This window comes from Asterias rubens, chromosome 8 (assembly GCF_902459465.1).
Source record: "Asterias rubens chromosome 8, eAstRub1.3, whole genome shotgun sequence".
NCBI classification, from domain to species: domain Eukaryota; kingdom Metazoa; phylum Echinodermata; class Asteroidea; order Forcipulatida; family Asteriidae; genus Asterias; species Asterias rubens.
Window position 1 is genome coordinate 18,734,411 of NC_047069.1, and position 21,765 is coordinate 18,756,175.

The window sequence follows — 21,765 nt, forward strand, 5'->3', positions numbered from 1 at the left end:
AATTTTCCTGGTTTGACTGGCAGCATATGCACAACAGCACCTAGTTAACCATTCCATGGTGCTATGTTAACAAAATTAGGTCTCTTAAACAGCTACCTGAGCGGAATGTTTTCAACAGAAATGGTATTTTTACTTGTTTATAATGCACTTGTTCACCATTTTAATGTAATTTTGATATGTGTACACTTCTGAACTTTTCGTAATTATCGATTAAAAAATCAGGCCCCTACCTAAAGGTTTTTTGAAAAACTAAAAACACTTCTGCCGTTGAGAGCGGGCGTCAAAGGACAATGCCGCTGACGTCATTTGTGGGAGTTTGCTTTGTTATACATCCACGCTGCCACAAAGCGGCTTTATCTACTTATGACGTTTTGAGAGTGATTACGTAACGGGGCTTTTCGCAAATCTCGCAGAAAAGCTCTGGACAAGGGCATACAAAATGATTGATTTTTTACACAATTGAAACTTATTTATAATCATATGACTCGATTTCCTTATTCATCGAAAACATTTTAAGTGGAATTCAGCAAAGTTCACGACTTGACATTTTCGTTCAAGCAGGTCTTTAATTCACATGTAATCCAACATATCTTGCAGGAAATACTTTACGGGAGTGTCGTGGCCGAGCGGTTAAGAGCACCGAATTCAAACTCTGGTGTTTCTGATCAGCAGAGTGTGGGTTCGAATCTCTAGCCGTGACACATGTGTCCTTAAGCAAGACACATAACCATTGCTTCGTCCTTCGGATGGGACGTAAAGCCGTTGGTCCCATGTGTTGTGTAAACGCATGTAAAAGAACCCAGTGTACTTATCGAAAAGAGGAGGGGTTCGCCCCGGTGTTCCTGGCTGGATTGGCAGCATATTGCGCCATAGCACCTTGTAAACCATTACAAGGTGCTTAAGGATTAGGTCTTATATCTCAAAATTCGCCCCACTCCTTGCAGTAATAATACCTGGCGCTTTGTATCCTTTGGCGAAAGGCGCGTTATAAATACGGTTATTATTATTATTATTATTATTATTATTATTATTAGTATGTTTAATACAGCGTCAGGAGCGCCACAGGGTGACGGATATGCGCGCGATAAAAGAAGCCACTGTTAATGTATTCTATTATGTTAATACCTTCTTACCAGTATGGATGTGATGGTGTACATTCGACCTTCCCCTGGGCTTATCGGCGCCTCGGTGTCACCCTGAGAGTCAAAGGTCAACCGCTGTTTGTTTGCACCGTTCCATGTTCCGACCTTTAATGACATGAACATGTTATCGGTTTCCACATCATTGACAAATACTATTGATAATCTAACATTGAAAATAAGAGTATCGATTTGTGTTAAAGGCACTGGACACTATTGGTAATTAATCAAAATAATTGCTAGCATAAAAACTTACAGCGTAACAATCGACGGAGAGCTGTTGATAGTATAAAACATTGTGGGATACGGCTCCATCTGAAGTAACGTAGTTTTTGAGAAAGAATTAATTTCTCAACATAATACTTGAATAAAATTCGAGACCTCAGCTGAGGTTTTGAATACAAGCATCTGAAAGCACACAACTTGTGCAACAAGGGTGATTTTTCCTCCATCATTCTCTCGCAACTTCGACGACCAATCGAGTTCAAATTTTCACAAGCTTGTTATTGTATGCAAATGTTGAGATACACCAAATGAGAAGACTGGTTTTTGACAGTTACCAAAGGTGTCCAGTGCCTTTAAATATTCAAATAAACATGAATTTTGTTTGAAAACGTCCTTTGTGACAAGTAATGTTTGTATGCTGTTGAATTAATTATACTTTACTCCCGGCTCATTTGAACATTCACTTTTGTATAATTATAAATTCATCGGAACGGAAATATCAGTACATTTTGCAAAAAAAGTTAATACTAGGGGCTGGTGAACACTTTTACCAAGTGTAGGTCAAATATATGAACATGTAGCCTTGAAGCCAAAGGCTTCACCCAATCCTAAGTTTCGCCCTTCTGATTTGTTAATAATGTTGGGTACTATTAATAACTGTCACTGTTAATATTATGAAACACCAATTATGTATTTTATCATGTGAGGGCAAAACAGAAATACATTTGGTATCGAATTGAATTGATGAATGTCTTAAAATGAAATTGAATGACCGAAACGAACCTTAAAGGGTCTATGTAACTTTTGTAGGACAAAAAAAACACAATGTCCACAGATTTACACTAAATTTACACAGTTTGAAGATAATGATAGTATAAAGCTTCCTTGAAAATATTACGTGCTGAGGTGCTTTAGTTTTTGGGAAATGAGTAAAACAATGTCATGAAAATAATTTTCGTCTCATGAGACGAAATGATTTTAATCATTTACAAACATATTTTCATGACATTGTTTTACTCATTTCTCAAAAACTACAGCACCTCAGTAAGTAATATTTGAAGGGAAGCTTTCCACTATCATTATCTTCAAACCCTGTAAGTTTAATGTTAATCTATGGACATTTTGAAAAAGTACCCAAATCCTTTAATGAAAAGAACCCAACAAATGTATGCAAGAAAACGAAGTTGAATGCAATATATTGTATATTTGTATCATGTCGACAGCAGGCGGGACATCCTTCGGCGGTTCCAACCTTCTTAATTCCATAATGCAGGCAGACAGCTCTGTAGTCTCCACACACCCACGCACCAGCAATAGTAGCAACATCAGCATTTAAAACACCAGTTTGAAATATTTAGGGAAACATGCTCAAATTTGAATCCATGTCAACAAAACTGAATTCGTTCAAAGTGAAATTGACAATGGGAAAACCCTAAATTATTTAGATTGTCCCCTGAAAACCAACCTTCATTAAAGTTTTCCCTCTCAAACCAAGAATTTGCAGCGAGTAGTTGGCGCGATTTCCATCACTGTCAAACTCAATGTTACCCGTCAACCCTTGCAGTTTCACCTACACGTTATAAATAAAAGATGAGTCAGAATCATAAGCTTGGCAGAACCCATACATGATTTAGAGCAATTCGGTCGAGTTGTCGCCAAGAGATGGATTGATAATTCATGACTGAAAATGACAATAACCTGACGAATAAAACTAAAAGAAATTCTCACGTGGAAGCTGACACACGAGTTTGTCATGGGGCGGGGGTTGATGCTGCTGTATACAGATGGTCAATTTCTATCCCATAATTATGACGACCAGTCGGCGCACATGGATGCTGTCACGAACAATAAAGCATCGATGATTCCAGTTTAGGTCTAACTTTATAAAGCTGCTTAAGCAGAGAAAGCTCAGAGTATTTCTGCTTAGCCGAAATGAGCAGGACACCAGTTAAAAATTGTAGCTTTACAGGGTAGCTTGGCTGGTAACCTTATTCTTATGAGCATAATGTTGTTGTGCCTTATAGCTAATTTTGGTGCTTATGAAGCTCTATGAAATTGGGCCAAAGGGTCGTTTCACAAAGCGCCTAGGATTTGTGAGTGATATCACACCTTGCCCTCGGCAATTGAGTTTGACACTTAAGACCAATCTTTAGGTATTTTCTGAAATCGAGTCCAGATATCACTCTAGTTAATTGTCTGTTGCCAGGGTACCCAGTCTCTATTTTAGGGTAGCCGGATCGACAACAGAGGCTTGCGATACCAACTTAAAGGGGCAACTTGCCTTCAAATAATATATAAACGTTTTGCTGTTTGTAATTGCTCCTTTAAGTGATCCCTTTTCAAGAGTTGTTCTTGTACTCGAACTTGCTCCAGGTTGAAGGATAGGCATGACCTACAATTAAGCATGGGTTACCTTTTGGTATGAGATTGGACTGCACTTAGGTCCGGGCTACAGTTAGGAATCATTATACACTCACTTGTACCAATTTAGGAATACACTATTGGTGTCACCCAATGGAACCCATTTAGGAGTCAATAATGATGTATGTGTCAACCACTTGTACCCATTTAGGAATCAACAATCATGTATATGCACCCACTTGTACCCATTTAGGAATCAACAATCATGTATGTGACACCCACTTGTACCCATTTAGGATTCAATAATCATGTATGTGTCACCCACTTGTACCCATTTAGAAATCAATAATCATGTATGTGTCACCCACTTGTACCCATTTAGGAATCAACAATCATGTATGTGTCAACCACTTTTACCCATTTAGGATTCAATAAACATGTAGGTGTCACCCACTCGTACCCATTTAGGAATCAATAAACATGTATGTGTCACCCAATGGAACCCATTTAGGATTCAATAATCATGTATGTGTCGCCCACCTGTACCCATTTAGGAATCAATAAACATGTAGGTGTCACCAACTTGTACCCATTTTAGGATCCAATAATTATGTATGTGTCACCCACTCGTACCCATTTAGGATTCAATAAACATGTAGGTGTCACCCACTCGTACCTTCTTGATAACCTCTTTGAGATTAGGGCCGTCAGGATTGGGAATGACCCGGGAAGAGGAGCCTAGGTTGCATGAGAGAGATTTCTCTTTCCTCTTGATGTTACTGGATGGATCCATGCGGTAGAGATCCAATGCTTCTAGTGCCACGTCCATCATGTCCACAGATAATGCTGGGTTGCTCTATCGGGAAGAACAAAAACAAATGTTCTTTACGGTCAAGTTGGTGTAATGGTGTCCCACCGTCCAGTTCTTGGACCCCCGGTTCAAATCTCACCTGGGGCACTATGTGGATAAGTTTTGTTTAGCTCCTACTTGACTGCGTGGGCTTCCCATGAAATAATTTATAATATGGGGTTTCCTCCCACATCTAGAAATGTCTCCATCATCTTCTTTTCTTGTTTGGATCGAATTAAAGCGTCGAGAATATTTATCCAGAATATGATCTTTTGGTTTTTTTTAACTTCAAAAATACAAGTAACCTCGAGTCCGTAAACATGTGTACATTGCTCAGCGAGTATTTTCATTTCATTGCGCACTACGTTTAAGCCTATAGAGTCCTTTGGATTTGCCGTCGTCATTCATGAAACGTGCACACGTAAAAGGCTATCATTAGTCTTGGTTCCAAGACCATTGGTGTTGGCAAAAACTGTACACGCTTGTAATGAACGAACGCTAGCGGGCGCTCTGTTTCTCTGATTTAGATCTCACCATGTCTAGAGTCTGTGCTCACCAAGGTCTTGGACATTTGCAAATTGAAGGCGTGGCCAGACTATGTAAATGACTTTTAATGTATGCAATATTCATATCACGTGACGAATTGAAGATGACTATTCAAACTAGATCGAGGCAAAGGTCAATATGATCGGCGCTCTATTTTTAATAATCTTTGCTCAAAGTGATTCCGTGGTCATTAGGCCTATTAAAAGGAAAACAGTGAAATTTCAAGTATAAACTACTTATTCAGATTATGGATACGTGACGATTTGAAATCGTAAAATGGTCAAAAATCGAACGTAAGATTAGCATTCAGAGAGTCCGTGTAACGGACGCTTGTATGGCCCCACGGCGTGGGGCAATCGGAACGTAAGCCTTGTGGAATATCATGTACCGCTTTTGAATCCCTCAAGATTTCCTTCCCCCAAGATTAAACAACTTTCACTGTGAATAACACTACAGGACCCACCAGTTATCTGTTTGGCAGAAAATACTGTATAACATTTCTTTGCTATCCAAAAATTTAGTTGGGCACTAGCCACAAGTCTACAACATTTCAAATTTAATTAAAATTGCTGGTAACCAGTTTCTGCTAAGCAATACTACTTTGTGCTAACTAAGCAAATTGTTGTGCCAATACAGGCTTCATGAAATTGGGCCCTGGCACGTCGGGAGCATAACGCCACGATCGCATTTCAAACTGGGTCCTCAAACTGCACCATGGCAATGCAGAAGTCTGGATCTGGATATTAATAGAAAGGTTTGCGGTGTTACCGCAAACCATTCTATATCGTATTTCCACCATGCAAAGTTTAAAATCCTACGGATCTGGATATTATTATACTCCGATAAAAACGTATACCCACACACACACATGCAGAGTATAGCAAAAGTCATGCAACGCACTTACTGCATGCATTGTACACTGCATGCACAACACTGATTATTATTCATGAGCCACCGCAACGCAGCCTCTGATTGGCTCCACCGGAAAGTCGGGGGAGATTTGCCGAAAAACAATAAAAAAGACCCGTCGTTGCAAAAGTCCAAGACCATGGTGAGATCTAAATCAGAGAAACAGAGCGCCCGCTAGCGTTCGTTCGTTACAAGCGTTGGTTGTGTGTGACCGCGCAACACCAATGGTCTTGGAACCAAGACTAGGCTATCATCGGCTGAGACTCTTGGTAGCGCGTTTTTGCGTGCAAGTTTCAAATTTGTGTCACCAAAGATGGCGGTCAATGACTTCACGTACAATCATATAGATGTTTTATTGTCGACAAATAGGCCGTATCCGAGTTAGCCTCTACAGCGTTGGCTTCGGCTGTTGCCAAGGGGTTCTGGACGTTCCATACTTCAACACATGATAATAAGACTTGACTCAAGTCCCAATCCCGTGCCATCCCAAGGACACGACTGTTTTGTGATGCTCTGCATTCCATGCATGCTCGGGACCACATTTTGACGGCGAGCGCGCACACTGTATACTGTGTGTATGCTACGTGTTGTTTTTTTAGTAAGTTGGGGTATATGCTTAGGGACCTCTCACACGAGAATGGAACTTGAATCAAGTCTAATGATAACACGGCAATCTAGCCTTAACTGTAGCTAAAGCCGACATATCGGGCACGGCCAACTCCTGGCCCCCATGAATAGCACAGTCACTGTCTGAAGTCTACCCACTAAACACAGGTTAAAGGCAGTGGACACTACTGGTAATTACTCAAAATAATTATACAACCTTCCTTGGTGACGAGTAATGGGGAGAGGTTGGTAGTATAAAACATTGTGAGAAACGGCTCCCTCTGAAATGGAGTAGTTTTCGAGAGAGAAGTAATTTTTCACAAATTTGATTTCAAGACCTCAGATTTAGAATTTGAGGTCTCAAAATCAAGCATCTGAAAGCACACAACTTCGTCTGACAAGGTGTTTTTTCTTTCATTATTATCTCGCAACTTCGATGACCGATTGAGCTCAAAATTTCACAGGTTTGTTATTTTATGCATATGTTGAGATACAGCAAGTGAGAAGACTGGTCTTTGACAATTACCAATAGTGTCCACTGTCTTTAAACAAATTGAGGCCTCTCTAAGGCTATCCATTGAATAGCGCTTCTTCGACGATTCTCATAATCTGTAGTGTCGTGGAGTACCGCGTTAACTGTAACTATTATTAAGAGTTGTAGGATTGTTGTTTCTACTTCAGCATAATTAGATTTCTAATCAGAAAACAAACCAAGTGATCTATAAGCCAAACTTCCATTTGGAATGTCTACTCATTATGTCTAGGAAAGGCACATGTCTACTTTAGGCACACCAAGTGCGCATGGTTTTTACTTGATAATTTTGTTTATGTAGGACAATACGCGCAAGGTCTAACAGCGAGGTGACAAGCCCATAGTAATTAATATGATAGCTCAAATTTTGTCTAATTTGGCTCGGTCTGACCGTTAAAATTATTCGCAAGTCAGTCTGAGATAAATAGTTCATTGATTTGGACATCAAACAAGCAGAGCTTTGCACGCATACAAGTCCAGCCGTTCTATTTAATTTTGAAACAGGTCAACTCGTCCTACTGGGAAATGTGTTTCGTTTGCGGTCTTCGTTACGAATTAATGCATGAGTAAGCACGCGTAGGAGTTGACCTGTATTTGCTATTTAGAAATAGGTCGAGTTGTCTTACGCGTGCCACTTCATGTACCCGCCAAGTCATACGCAGGATCATCAATATTTAATGTGCACATCCCAACTCGCACTCATCAACTCCCAAGCACGCAAACGTGTCTGTGCATTGCGTATATCTATTTTTTTTTTTGTGCTAGTTTACTGATTTTGATATTGTACGCACTCGTACGTAGGCCGATAGATGTACACGCGCAGTCCGTGCGTGTCTTTTCCCCGTATCAGTTTGTGCGGACGGGCTTGCTTACATTGTTTGATTTTTTTTCTTTTCCCAGCAGCTATTCAGTATAGATAAAAAGTAATGAACACAAATGATACATTACTAGTCTACACTGCGAAAATTGGGGGTGTTGAAGAACACCATGTCACATGCACGCTTTAAGGGTGCACCTTAAAAGGTGCTAACATGACACCATTGTAATTGCGTTGGCGTATTTTAACACCATTTGATGCAAATTTTGATTGTTTTGGGGTTTCAATCTTTGACAAAATCCTTGGTGCCAATTTTAACACTTCAGTTGTTTAGTGTATAAACCTTCAAACCTCGGTTTGGTTTCACATAACCTCGGTTAACAACAACAACAACAACAACAACAACAACAACAACAACAACAACAACAACAACAACAACAACAACAACAACAACAACAACAACAACAACAACAACAACAACAACAACAACAACAACAACAACAACAACAACAACAACAACAACAAAAGACATTTAACACCCCAGCAAAAAAAGAAAAAGAAAAGAAAAAGCTCTAAACATGTCTACTTTCACAATGTCTACATGTCTACTTTCAAATGGAAACAGTTGATGTCTACTTCCTGATAGGAAGAGTTCTAGGCGTGTACCGCCATTCCAAGAATAATAATAAAGTACACCCAACTACCCGAAACAAACCGATAAACAAACAAACAAAATGGCTTCAGAAATGATTTTTTTTACCAAATGGAAGTAGTTAATATCCACTTCCTGATAGGAGGAGTTCTTGACGTAGGACCGCCATTCCCAGATGAAGTCCTGGTACGCATCACTGTTTTTATCCAATAGTCGGAAACCAGTGATGTTAAGACCCCCAGCCTGGAATTCAGTCAAGTTCATCTCACTAATGTCCTGAAATCAAATTCAACAAAATGTACAACAATCATTCTAACTGACAAGAATTACAATATCATAAAAGGCCCCTGTCGTTGTGATAATTACCAGTTCCTAATTTCTAAATTTACTGCCCTTCAAGAAATCTTTCCTTTGAATATGTTAAAATTTTCGAATTTGAGACCAACAGTAGAGACATTATTTGGATTTTTGTCTGCGACTGTTTGTCAGCTCTGCCAATCATGTTAAATGTCTTTAAATTGAGGTAATACCTTTGGCAATTACTCCACAAATTAATGACAATAAAAACAATACACAAAGCAAACCAGGAAAAATCTTATAATTTGTGTCGTAAATGTTAACGACACTGGACACTTTTGATAATTGTCACAGGCCAGTCTTCTCACTTGGTGTATCCCAACATATTATTCATACAATAACAAAGCTGTACAAATTTCAGCTCAATCGGTCATCGAAGTTGCGAGATAATAATGAAAGAAAAAAAACCCAACCTTGTCACACGAAGTTGTGTGCTTTCAGATGCTTGATTTCGAGACCTCAAGTTCTAAATTTGAGGTCTCGAAATCAAATTCGTTACTTCAGCGAGAGCCGTTTCTCACAATGTGTTATTCTACCAACCTCTCCTCGTTACCAAGTAAGTTTTTATGCTAAAAATAATTTTGAGGAGTTACCAATAGTGTCCACTGACTTTTACATAGAGAGCGGTAACTGCAAAATAGATCAACACGGTAAAACTATACTTTGCATTCTGTATAAAACTGCGGGTTTGTTTTAAATAAAAAACAATATATATATAACTATACACTATGTTTGAATACGCTTTATAACAATGTTTTGTCAGCATTAATTTCTCAATCCTGTGTAAGACCTTCAAACGTTGTATTTTTCGTTTCGGTTCGAAAATTTGTCGCTACTGAAAAGACACTCACAACTATTATAGCAAACGTATTCTTCGACATAGTGCTACACTAATCGTATGCGTATTCTGATACCTTAGGTAGATCATTTACTATTGATGCATCACTGCGCTATTCAGAATATCAAATAGCTTCAAACATTTGATATATGGACATGGATTATGGAATAGGGTTATCTTATAAGCTTGTTTTATTTATACGTGAGAAATGATGACTTGTCCCAGTTTTACCATTAAAGGATTGGTTAAATATTAGTCTGATAAAAATTGTCAATCATATAAAGTGTAAATCTTTATATTAAGTTTCGGTTTATACAAAGTGTAAGTTTATGCAGTGTGAATAATTTCACATGAAGTGTAGACTCGGAAACTGTTCATGTTTTGGGTGGTCAACCATATGATAAAACAAGGGACAATTTTGAACATTTTCAACTACGTCTTCTACTGGAACTATTAATTAGAGCAAATTGTCACTGATGAAATGCTTTTATCAAAGACAACATTTACCTTTACAAAAAGAAAGGGGGAAACGTCAAGTTGAGTCATTTAACGCCTTTGTAAATTTGGTGGAAATTTCCTCTTCAGAGACAATTATTGTTTCGCAACTACACTACAATACATTTAAATGGCAATTTGTTTATTTATTTTTTTTGCATTTCATAAGTAAAAATGTACAAATATATTTACCAGGTCCATGAATATGTAGTGATAGGACGCAGTCACCATTCCGAGTCCGTTTGCCTGAAAAGAGTAGGAGAAAAAAAAACATTTGTGAAAAACAGTGAACAATATTTTACGTGTTTGACAAGCGATTGGCACTACATACAAAAAAACCCGAAAAAAAACAAAAAAAAACGAAAAAAACAACAAACGCGTAGTACATTTTTGGAGCTGGTTATTGTTTGGATTTTTAAAGGACACAACCTCTTAGGGTGACAAGACACTTGACATGCTATTTAGCTATGTATGACTGGAGAACTTTGATTTTGTTTAAACATGGCGGAGTATTTGACTAATTAAAAATGAACACTCAATAAGTGACCGACGGATTCATGCAGGGTTTTAACTAATGAGTAATTACCTGCTTAAATAATGGTAACTATTTTATGCAAAGCATCATTCCAGAAAAATAGTCAGCGTTGCAAATACCTGAATGCAAATACATGGGCCTTCAGGCATACGGGATAACACAATTATTATTATTCATACCATCTAAAAACACCGGGAATAGGCCTACGTGTTTCCTGCGTGAGAATTGTTAACAGCAAATCGTATCGTGAATTATGAACGTCCTAAAAAAAGGAATTAAATAACACTCTAACTGTCTGCACCTTTCTTAAAACTTCGACGGAGTTTTCAAGGTTGAGGTCGAAAACGACAAGATGATTTCCTAGTTCAGCCATACTCTTCAGTGTCTCAGTGATGTTCCTATCCTTTAAGAGATTCTTAAAGACCACATTGTAGCCATATTGAGGAAACATCTGCATAAAGGTATCAGATCGCCGTAAACCTGTAATGATGGACAATATGAAGAGGAGTAACACAAATGATTAGTACCCAAAGGTGTATGGGGAGTTGGGACTGAAGACCCGGGGAGGGGAATCCAGGCAACCTCTTGATGGTCCAACATTGTAGCCATGATGGGAAAACATCAACATAAAGCTTTAAAAGTATCAGGTTAGACAATATTATCAATAAGGAGTAACACAAGTTTGGCACTCAAGGGAATATGTGGGCACTTTGACGCTAGTTATGGGGGTGTGCGGGCTTCTGGGCCCGGGGACTGGTTACCCGGGAGGGGGGTCAAGGCAACCTCTTGGTGATGAAATATTGCAGCCATATTGAAGTATCATGCATGAAGGTATCATATCGCCGTAAACCTGTAATGACTGACAATAAAAATAAGGAGTAACGTACAAGATTGGTACCCAATGGGGTATGGGGGAGTTGGGACGCTGGGGGTATAAGGGCGTGCGGGCTTTTGGGCCCGGGGGCCTGCTGGAGACCCGGGAGGGGATCAAGGCAACCTCTTTGTGGTGAAACATTGTAACCATGATGGGGAATTATCTGCCTGAAGGTATCAGATCGCCGTAAACCTGTCACGAAGGACAATCCACCTCTCCCCATTACTCGTAATCAAGAAAGGTGTTATGATACTAACTATTTTGAATAATTACCAATAGTGTCAACTGCCTTTAATCACTGATGATCATTTATAACAAGACAACAATCTTTTTTATTTCAGTGACGAGACGGTAAGAATTAAACTCGACGTTTCATTCAACGTGTTTTTATCATCATCATTCTCTCAATATCAAAATAGACTTTAAGAGTCTACCCAAATTGTCAGTATGGTACCCAACCTCTCGGCTTAGTTTCCATACCTCGTTGTCCATCGTAGATGTAGGCAAAGTCTTTCCACTTGTGGTATTCCAGCAGATCCAGTAAAGGTTGAATCAAAGAAGGTCTCATCGATATCACATAGTCAAAGTCCATGTCAGGAAAGGACTCCTTGGAGGCGAAGCTGACCGTACAAAGAATAGGAAAAAAATATACATTTATCCTAATTTTTATTAAATAAATAAATAATAATAGGTTAAAGGCAGTGGACACTATTGGTAATTACTGAAAAAGATTATTATAATAAAACCTTACTTGGTAACGAGTAATGGGGAGAGGTTGGTAGTATAACAGTATTGCGAGAAACGGCTCCCTCTGAAGTGGAGTATTTTTCGAAAAAGAAGTAGTTTTCCACGAATTTGATTTCGAGACCTCAGATTTAGAATTTGAGGTCTCAAAATCAACCATCTAAACGCACACAACTTTGTGTGAGAAGGGTGGTTTTTCTTTCATTAATATCTCGCAACTTCGACGACCAATTGAGCTCAAATTTTTACAGGTTTGTTGTTTTGTGCTTATGTTAAGATACACCAAGTGAGAAAACTGGTCTTTGACAATTACCAATAGTGTCCACTGTATTTAAGAATTAAGCGTATTAGTAATTCAATCAATCCTGCCAGACTTGAAGAAAATGTCTTAAAGCACACATGGCTTCAAATGTATTTTGAACGTTTTTAAGTACTTAAATATTATACCGTACCAGCCTGACTGCTTGATTGTGGACAACACTAAAGATGGTGTAAAATTGTACTCATTGTTATGCATTGATTCGACTATAAAAAGTGTCATTGAGCGATACATCCAGCGTGTTACAAGCAGTAAGGCCACTTCGTAAAACACACATAAAAAACACCAAAACCATCACCATCAACAGCTTGCGGATAAAAGTTGCTCCATAATTATGAGGCAAACATCTAATTTTTGAGAAAAAAAAAATTCTTTCACAACCTATCCGCAATGATTTACCCTTCGGAGATAAACTTTCCGAAACTTATCCTGGAATAGTTTGCAGAGCGTGATTCAATACCTTGGAGTGATGAAAGGGACTTGTATCTGTTGGCTGGTAGACGCCACCATGTTGGCCACATTGAAGTCCACCATACCCACGGTCAGTGAAACATTATAGGCTAGAACCACACACACTAGAGGGACAAAATAGAAAAAGTCAAAGTCAAAAGTCAGATCAATGTCTTCTTTTGTCAAAATGTACAAAATGTTGAACACATTTAGATTTTTGTTCCATTTTAGTATATGTTAAAGGCAGTGGACACTATTGGTAGTTACTCAAAATAATAATCGGCATAAAACCTCACTTTGTAACGAGTAATGGGGAGAGGTTGATAGTATAAAACATTGTGAGAAACAGCTTTCTCTGAAGTGACGTGGTTTTTGAGAGGAAGTAATTTTCCACGATTTTGATTTCGAAACCTGAAGTTTAGAACTTGAGGTCTCGAAATCAAGCATATGAAAGCAAACAACTTCATGTGACAACTTTCATAAGTATCTCGCAACTCCGACAACCAATCGAGCTCAAATTTTCAAGGTTTGTTATTTTATGCATATGTTGAGATACACCAAGTGAGAAGACTGGTCTTTGACAATTACCAATAGTGTCCAATGTCTTTAAGTGTTGGTTCCATAATAGCCCACAAAAGAGGCACATTGTCAGCAGTTGGTGACATTTACATTGTTTTAACCACATCGTACACACTGATGAGCTCATATGCCATGATATTCTAAGCTGGACCAGACCACGCGTTCAAAAGGGGGTGTCAATCATCAATGGACGGTGATTTGGTTGGAAGGGGGCAGGACAAAACTCTGCCAGAATCATTCGTGTACAAAATTGGTTTAATAGTTGTCAATGAAAACATGTTTTTAAGAACATTAAAAACAAACCCTTACAGCTACATTAAAAAAACGTAATGACGCAGTTTATATTGGACCCAAACTAGTTGCTTTTGTGAGTTTTATTGTGAAACGCGGTCATAAGTTGGAGCATGGCACGCAAACAACTTTAGCGCTCGTGTTCATTAATACAATTTCAGTACATGGGAATCAACGGTTAGCGTCGCCTTTAACACAAACCAGGAAACTGTGTGCTCAATACAACAAAAGAACTTAGTAGAAATGGGGTAGCCCTTCTAACGTGGCTTGTAACGTCATACCTGCAAAGACTACTTTAGCAAAGAAACGTTTTAGGAAAGCGATATTGTCCAAAGAGCAGATTCTTCTTTACGTTAACATGAACTACAAGGACAAAAGTTCAGAAATGTGATTAGTTCTCGCCTTAAAAAGGTTAAATTGTTTTCAAGAAACATCTCGAATCACTCTTTTGAATATATCATGAGCTGTAATTAAATGTTCCCGTACAGCCAGTCTATCGTAAAAGACGTGAAACCCACACGGTTTCCCATCAACAGGGACATGATACACCGAGGACCGCACTGACTCCTAATTTTCTTGCCCTCCCTCAAAACAAAAAATATCCAGTTCTCAAAGAATATTATAGCTTCGTGTCTCGGTCGACCGAGAATGGCAGCGTGAATATGTAATTGATGGCACCGGGCTTCGGAGCTTAGGGCCCCGCGTCACCTCGGCAGAGAGACGAGTCGACAGACACACTGGGGTGTTAAACTCAACTGCAGTTGGGGTCATCTATTCGGATATAATCACACGCCTGATTACGATTAGCATGAAAGGAAAACATTCGCTAGATTATAATTTTATGGTGAATCTAACATCATGATTTTTTGAAAAGGTGTGACAAGTTGCTAGTATATTAAAGGGGCATCATGATTGTGGGATTCTTTATAATGCCTTTCAATAGTTTTAAACAACTACAAATTTATTTATTTGTTTTTCGGTTTCCCTTCTTTGTTTCCTGAATTCGTTTAAGTTATAATACAAGATTGGTAAGGACGAAAAACAAAACAACATTGTTTGACTGTAGTCTTTAAGCTAACTGATAATTAAGTTCATACTAGAACTATCCTGTAAAATATTTTCTTCTGAAATGAAGTCAAGAAACTGTATCTTAACCAACTTAAAAACGCATTCTGATGAAGCACAATGTGTTTACATGCCGAAAATTGTGCATGGTTCTACGCGACTTTTTTTTCTAACTCACAAAACGGATTAAACCAACAAAATTGTTGATCACACAAAACATGTACATTGTCTGCGATTATGCAACAAAGACATACATTTCTTCATTAAACTATTTTTATTAAAGATTTTAGTCATTAATATTTACAACTTCATCGAAAAGAAAACCAACACTGAATTATTCAAACATAATTAAACATTATTGCCGAGTTCAAAGACCAATCATACGGCTATTTGGTGTCGAACTTTTGAAAACAAATCTGTTTTAATTACGCTGCCACACCTCGTTAAGCATGTTCATGCAAGATTGATGAACCCCCTGGAAAGTCAATGGCAAAATTAATGATTTCAACAATGCTTTAGACATAGGTAAATAGACCGATTGCGCTACCAAAGTTTACATGAGATCACGTGACCTATAGTGGGTATAGAAAAACACAGCTACACAGTAAACTCGTACTGATGGACTACAATTGGCTGTATTTTCAATAACTAACACATATAACTCAAAACGGAGCCCTTTTTATAAAGTTGAATATTATGACAATGATTTAAATCCCATTTGCTGTTTGATATTCCCAGTACTCCACTACAAAAATCGTTTCTTTTGGGAGTATGGTTGGACTACGTAAATTACTGAAGTTTGAGCGAGCTCACGCGCCGTAGATTTTGCGTTGTGCACGGCGTGAACTTGGGCTGTGATAAGGGAGATCGCGAAGTTGTCCTACTCATAGCTGACAGCTACCCCTTCTAATCAAACATTTTGAGGGTGAAAATAAAGGGATTTGCAGCTTCTTAATGAGATTTTTATTGAAAATATTGGCAGCAAAATTATTACAATGAGGGCACTGTAAAACCACACTTTCCGTTTACAAACACATGACATCGTGGGAAAATTGGAATTTCCTATTTGTATTGGTGGAACTGTGTTTACCCATACTGGCATTGTTCAGCCACCGGTAAGGTCTCATGTTACAAACTCCGGATTTTCTTCACTGATTTCGAGATTTTAGTCTTTTTTGAGCCAAAATAACAACAGTACTCATGTCTTTTTAAAGTACGTTTATATGCAGTACGCTGTGTTTGTTTACATCCAATACCCACTATATAGGTCACGTGACGCACGGATGTAGCCTAGATTTTGAAATGGAGGTAATTTCTCACTAAAATAATAAAAGACTTTTAGCTAGAAGTATTTTATTCCTATCTGAAAGCACACAAAAACAAGGGTATTTTTTTTCATTCATGATTTTTTTTCATTCATTATTTTCTCCGATGACCAATTGAGCTCCAATTTGCACAGGTTTGGTATTGTATGCGTTTGTTGAGATACACCAAGTGAGAACACTGGTCTTTGAACAATTACCAATAGTGTACCTTCCCTTTCAGTTGAAATATTTGTTTTGAGTAATACCAAACGTGTACCTTCCCTTTAAAGGCAGTGGGCACTATTGGTAAGTGTCAAAGACTAGCCTTCACAGTTGGTGGATCTCGATGTATGCATAAAACAACAAACCTGTGAAAATTTGAGCTCAATCGGTCATCTCGATGTATGCATAAAATAACAAACCTGTGAAAATTTGAGCTCAATCGGTCATCGAACTTGCGAGATAATCACGAAAGAAAAAAACACCCTTGTCACACGAAGTTGTGTGCGTTTAAATGGTTGATTTCGAGACCTCAAGTTCTAAATCTGAGGTCTCGAAATCAAATTCGTGGAAAATTACTTCTTTCTCGAAAACTATGGCACTTCAGAGGGAGCCGTTTCTCACAATGTGTTATACTATCAACAGCTCCCCATTACTCGTCGTCACCAAGAAAGGTTTTATGCTAATAATTATTTTGAGTAATTACCAATAGTGTCCACTGCCTTTAAGGGGGTTGACTTTGAATTACCGATGACATAAACACTGAATGTCTAGTTTTTAGTCTTGTTGTTATTCCTCCTATTAATTGTTAACTTAACGCAAAACTGGGAAAGCCTTATAGTCAGGCTCCATTTTGGGTAATAAAGAATCGGTGTAATCATTGATGTAGTACTTAGTGAGCAGCACATTTTTGGTTGAAAACAAAGTCAGCCCTGAGTTTATGAACAAATAAAGGTCATGTTTGCCAGTCTTGAGATAAGTTGTCCATGATGGTTTGAGTCCCCGTAAAGGTTATGCGCTTGCATGAATTTTACATGAAGCACAATCATTAAGTTACACTAAAAATAAGAACGGATGAAACTTGATAGCAGCACAGCACGAGGTGGGTAAAGTGTCCACCTTCGTCACTTTGCGACTTTGTTATTGTGGAAAACATCAAAGAGATCTTTTTGGAATTAAACTTGCTGAGATAAAGCTAGTTTTCTACAGTTTTCGTTCATTTGTTAACGCAATGTGGCTTGCGTTGTGAACTGGAGTAATTTTGGCAGGAGAACGCGGTCGATTTTGTTTTGGTTATTGTGGTGGTTTTTGCTTAATTTATTTGGGTCGTGTGGAGTATAAATTATCACATTGCCTGATGACTCTACGAAGTTTTATATTTCAAAACAAACAAATGCATGTAATGTATTATGCGGTAATTGTTTAGTTGCGCAAGTCTGTGGTGTTACCACAACACCAGCGTGCTAGCAAATTTAATAGTCTTGAATATTAACACCGCAGTGGTGCAGCGCTTGAAGACTGACCTTTAGTGCGTTAAAGACCCTGGACACTATTAGTAATTGTCAAAGACCAGTCTTCACAGTTGTTGTATCTCAACATATGCATTAAATAAACCTGTGAAAATTTGAGCTCAATCGGTGGTCGAAATTGCGAGATATTACTGAAAAAAAAAAAAAAAAACCTTTTCGCACCATGATCACACGAAGTTGTGTGTTTTCAGATGCTGCATTTCGAGACTTCAAATTCTAATTCTAAGGTCTCGAAATCAAACTCGTGGAAAAATTACTTCTTTCTCGGAAACTACATTACTTCAGAGGGAGCCGTTTTTCACAATGTTCTGTACTATCAACCTTTCCCTATTACTTGTCACCAAGAAAGGTTTTATGCTAATAATTATTTTGAGAAATTTCCAATAGTGTCCACTGCCTTTAACAAAACCCGCAATGTCCAACAATGACAGTAAATTTAGTTAGATATTGGATATTGGACATTCACGTCAATGTACTGTCATGGGGATAACTTCAAAGTTAGTTTGATATTGGCCATTGGACATTCACATACGTTTATACAGTGAATGTCAATGTCGCTTTTTCGATATTGGACATTCGACATTCCCGTAGGTTTGTATGGTGAATGTCTACCTTGCACATCGTTATTGAACATTGGACATTCACGAAGGTTGTACAGTGAATGTCTACCTTGTGCATCGATGTTGGACATTGGACATTCACGTAAGTTTGTACCAGTGTGAATGTCTACCTTGTACATCGATATTGAACATTGGACATTCCCGTAGGTTTGTACAGTGAATGTCTACTTTGTACATCAATATTGAACATTGGGCATTCCCGTAGGTTTGTACTGTGATGTCTACCTTGTCAACGATATTTGACATTCGACATTCACGTAGGTTTGTACGGTGAATGTCTACCTTGTACATCGATATTGGAAATTGGACATTCACGTAGGTTTGTACAAATTGGACAAATTTCATGTATGAATAAAAGTATAACAATAATTTGTTGCACCTACTTTTTCGGAGGACCGCAGCATTGTTCTCAAGCTTGGTATGCTGCAGTCGTGCAGCAGCGTGGAAAGGACGAGACGACGAGGACGAGTTGCTCCGTATGTTATTACGTATGGACGACTGGACGAATATCATACGCTCTGGATTGGGTGGTGGGCCATCGTCGAATATACCACCTAGGGAGGAAAATCGCACAGGGAATGATCAGAATAGTAGACCAGAATAAAATACCATCGTTAATGTCATGTTCCTTGTGTTCGTTGGCTTTACTTGGTGCTGATTCTCAGTACACTAACAAGGGGTCAGACGATAATTGTACAAGGCTACTCCGTTTGTTTTCTATTCTAGCTTTGTAAAACCTTCTTTGAAATTCTTGAGATTCCACTAGTCAATTAAGACACAATAGGGGAGAAGGGGTGCCACCATACCCCATATCGAACGCCGAATAGTTAGAAGTAGTCTGGTTCCTCTGATTTTAGACATACTATGGGCCTTTTGGAAACCACGGCTTCGGCTTCGGCTTCAGGCTCCGTTCTCTCGTCTGAAACCATGTGCAGTATGTGCGGATAGCACGCGCATTTTTGTCAAAAATAATAATTGTCAAATTGGGGCCAAGCTATCCTAAGCCGAAGCCGTCGTTTCGAAAAGGGCCTATGAGTGACTGGCTTATCTAGGGAACTATATACATACCTGTAGTGCTACATAGTATTTAAAGACATGGAAACTATTGGTAATTGTCAAAGACCAGTCTTCTCACTTGGTGTATCTCAACAGATGCATTGGGGAGAGGATGATAGTATAAAACATTATGAGAAACGGCTCCCTCTGAAGTGACATAGTGAGAAAGAAGTAATGTTCCACGAATTTGATTTCGAGACCTCAGATAGAATTTGAGGTCTCGAAATCAACCATCTAAAAGCACACAACTTCGGTTGACAAGGGCGTTTTTTCTTTCATTATTATCTCGCAACTTCGACGACCAATTGAACTCAATTTTTCACAGGTTTGTTATTTAAGGCATATGTTGAGATACACTAATTGAGAAGACTGGTATTTGACCATTACCAATAATGTAAGGTGACCAATAATGTAAGGTGTCTTTAAGAATAATTCATGGATACACAATGAGGAGAAACGAAACCTTTTCACCGCCAAAAGCTACCGAGTAATGTATGTTAATTGCGTTGGGGAGTATGACCACGCAACAGTGGATCATTCGGCTCTGGGGCCCACACGAGGGGAGCGCCATGAGTGTCTGAGATGATTTTAACATCATTGAAGAGTGTTTGTTTGTCAATACAAATAACATTCGACAGGTGTAGCCTGTGTCTTTAGTAGCCTTCAATTTGAAAGGTTATTTTAATTTATAAACTAAAATTGCTCAAAGTTGCAGCTGTAGGCCCTGCGTAAAAAAGCAGCAGATGCCATAGTCGAACATACTATGAGCCAAACCGTAGTCTATATGCTGCCACTCATAAAGAGATCATTGGATTTAGAGATGATTCAAGATGGAAACATCAGTAAAATAATCTTCGATTGCTTTTACAAAAAGGTACGGATACCAAAGTTTTAGTAGGAGCTGAATCAAGGGCTATGTATAGGCACGATGTTTACATTTAGGGATGGTGCAAAAAAGATAAAACAGTCAAAGAATCGTCTTATGCTTTCAAAATATTACAACATGTACGGATTACCAAAGTTAAGGAGCTACAACCATAATGATATATCCTAGCACCCATATCATTGGAAAATGGACGATGCCAATATAAACATTCAATAAAGGCACATACGGTTGCGTTAGGAAATTTTCAAAGTTCACTGTAATCAATTACTAAAACAACTGACCTCACGTGGGGACGAAGTTGAGCGAGAGTAGAGATATCCTTTACATAGGTTCACAAAATAAGTTAATCAATTATGTTGTGGTTATAAGATGGCATGGCTTGTATACATTACCTAAACTGTAGAATTCAACAGCCTCGCTTGTCGGAAATACAAGGAAGACGGCCAGTTCCAGCAACAATACTCCGTGCACAACAGAAGAGAGTTCCATAGTTGCTATCTTGAGTAGACGTAAACTTGGTAAGTTCGTTCAATGTGTACAAAGCAGTTGGGATAAATGTACTCGTTGTCAAAGCGAATGTTGCACGGGCAGTATTAGTCTCAAAACGTCGTATCGCTCCGAATTGCGGACCTGACATAAGTCCCACGAAGATGCGTTTTTGAATGATGAAGGTAAAGCTACATGGCACTCACTTCGCCGTCGACTGCTTGAGGGAACGGAGAAAACTTTTCGCGCTTTCGGCCCATGAGGTTTAGTATTTAATGTCTCGGAAATCACGATGGGTAGAGGATCTACATCATTTATAATTCAGAGGGCAATTTGGCCCGTAATGCGGAGCGGGTGGCAGGCTTTGCCGACACTGTAGCAAGCATGAACGCCTCTCGGGCCCGGCAGCGCGCTAGGGGCTACACGGTGTTGTAGATGCGCGCGCTCTGCAGTTAAATTAGCTCTGGCACCCAGGGGATTTAAGGCGAGGTGTTGGGGAAGTCAGAATGTTACGAGAGACTGTGGAAGAGTTCCAGATTGTATGGGGGGGGGGGGGTATGATGGCCCATTGCATAATGTACATAAGCATCACAATCTATACGCTCTGTAGGTACCTCTATTTAAAAAGGAATCAAAGAAAATGGTTACAGTAATGACAGTGCCCGTTTCGCCTGACCTAGTCTTAGGATAATAGATGGCC

At 38.8% G+C, this 21,765-nt stretch overlaps 1 protein-coding gene across 1 annotated transcript in view; it reads right to left on the reverse strand.

Annotated features, from left to right (window-relative positions):
- Positions 1–21,416, reverse strand: part of LOC117293365 (glutamate receptor 2-like) — a 33,365-nt gene extending 11,949 nt beyond the window's left edge. The window contains exons 1-10 of the mRNA XM_033775659.1: positions 20,972–21,416; positions 19,021–19,191; positions 13,260–13,374; positions 12,217–12,356; positions 11,164–11,342; positions 10,520–10,573; positions 8,746–8,913; positions 4,402–4,581; positions 2,830–2,934; positions 1,134–1,247 (exon numbers count right to left, since the gene is read on the reverse strand). Of these exons, the coding sequence (XP_033631550.1) occupies positions 1,134–1,247; positions 2,830–2,934; positions 4,402–4,581; positions 8,746–8,913; positions 10,520–10,573; positions 11,164–11,342; positions 12,217–12,356; positions 13,260–13,374; positions 19,021–19,191; positions 20,972–21,068 (1,323 nt within the window). The 5' untranslated portion in view covers positions 21,069–21,416. The remainder of the gene's footprint in view (positions 1–1,133; positions 1,248–2,829; positions 2,935–4,401; positions 4,582–8,745; positions 8,914–10,519; positions 10,574–11,163; positions 11,343–12,216; positions 12,357–13,259; positions 13,375–19,020; positions 19,192–20,971) is intronic.
- Positions 21,417–21,765: the final 349 nt, after the last annotated feature.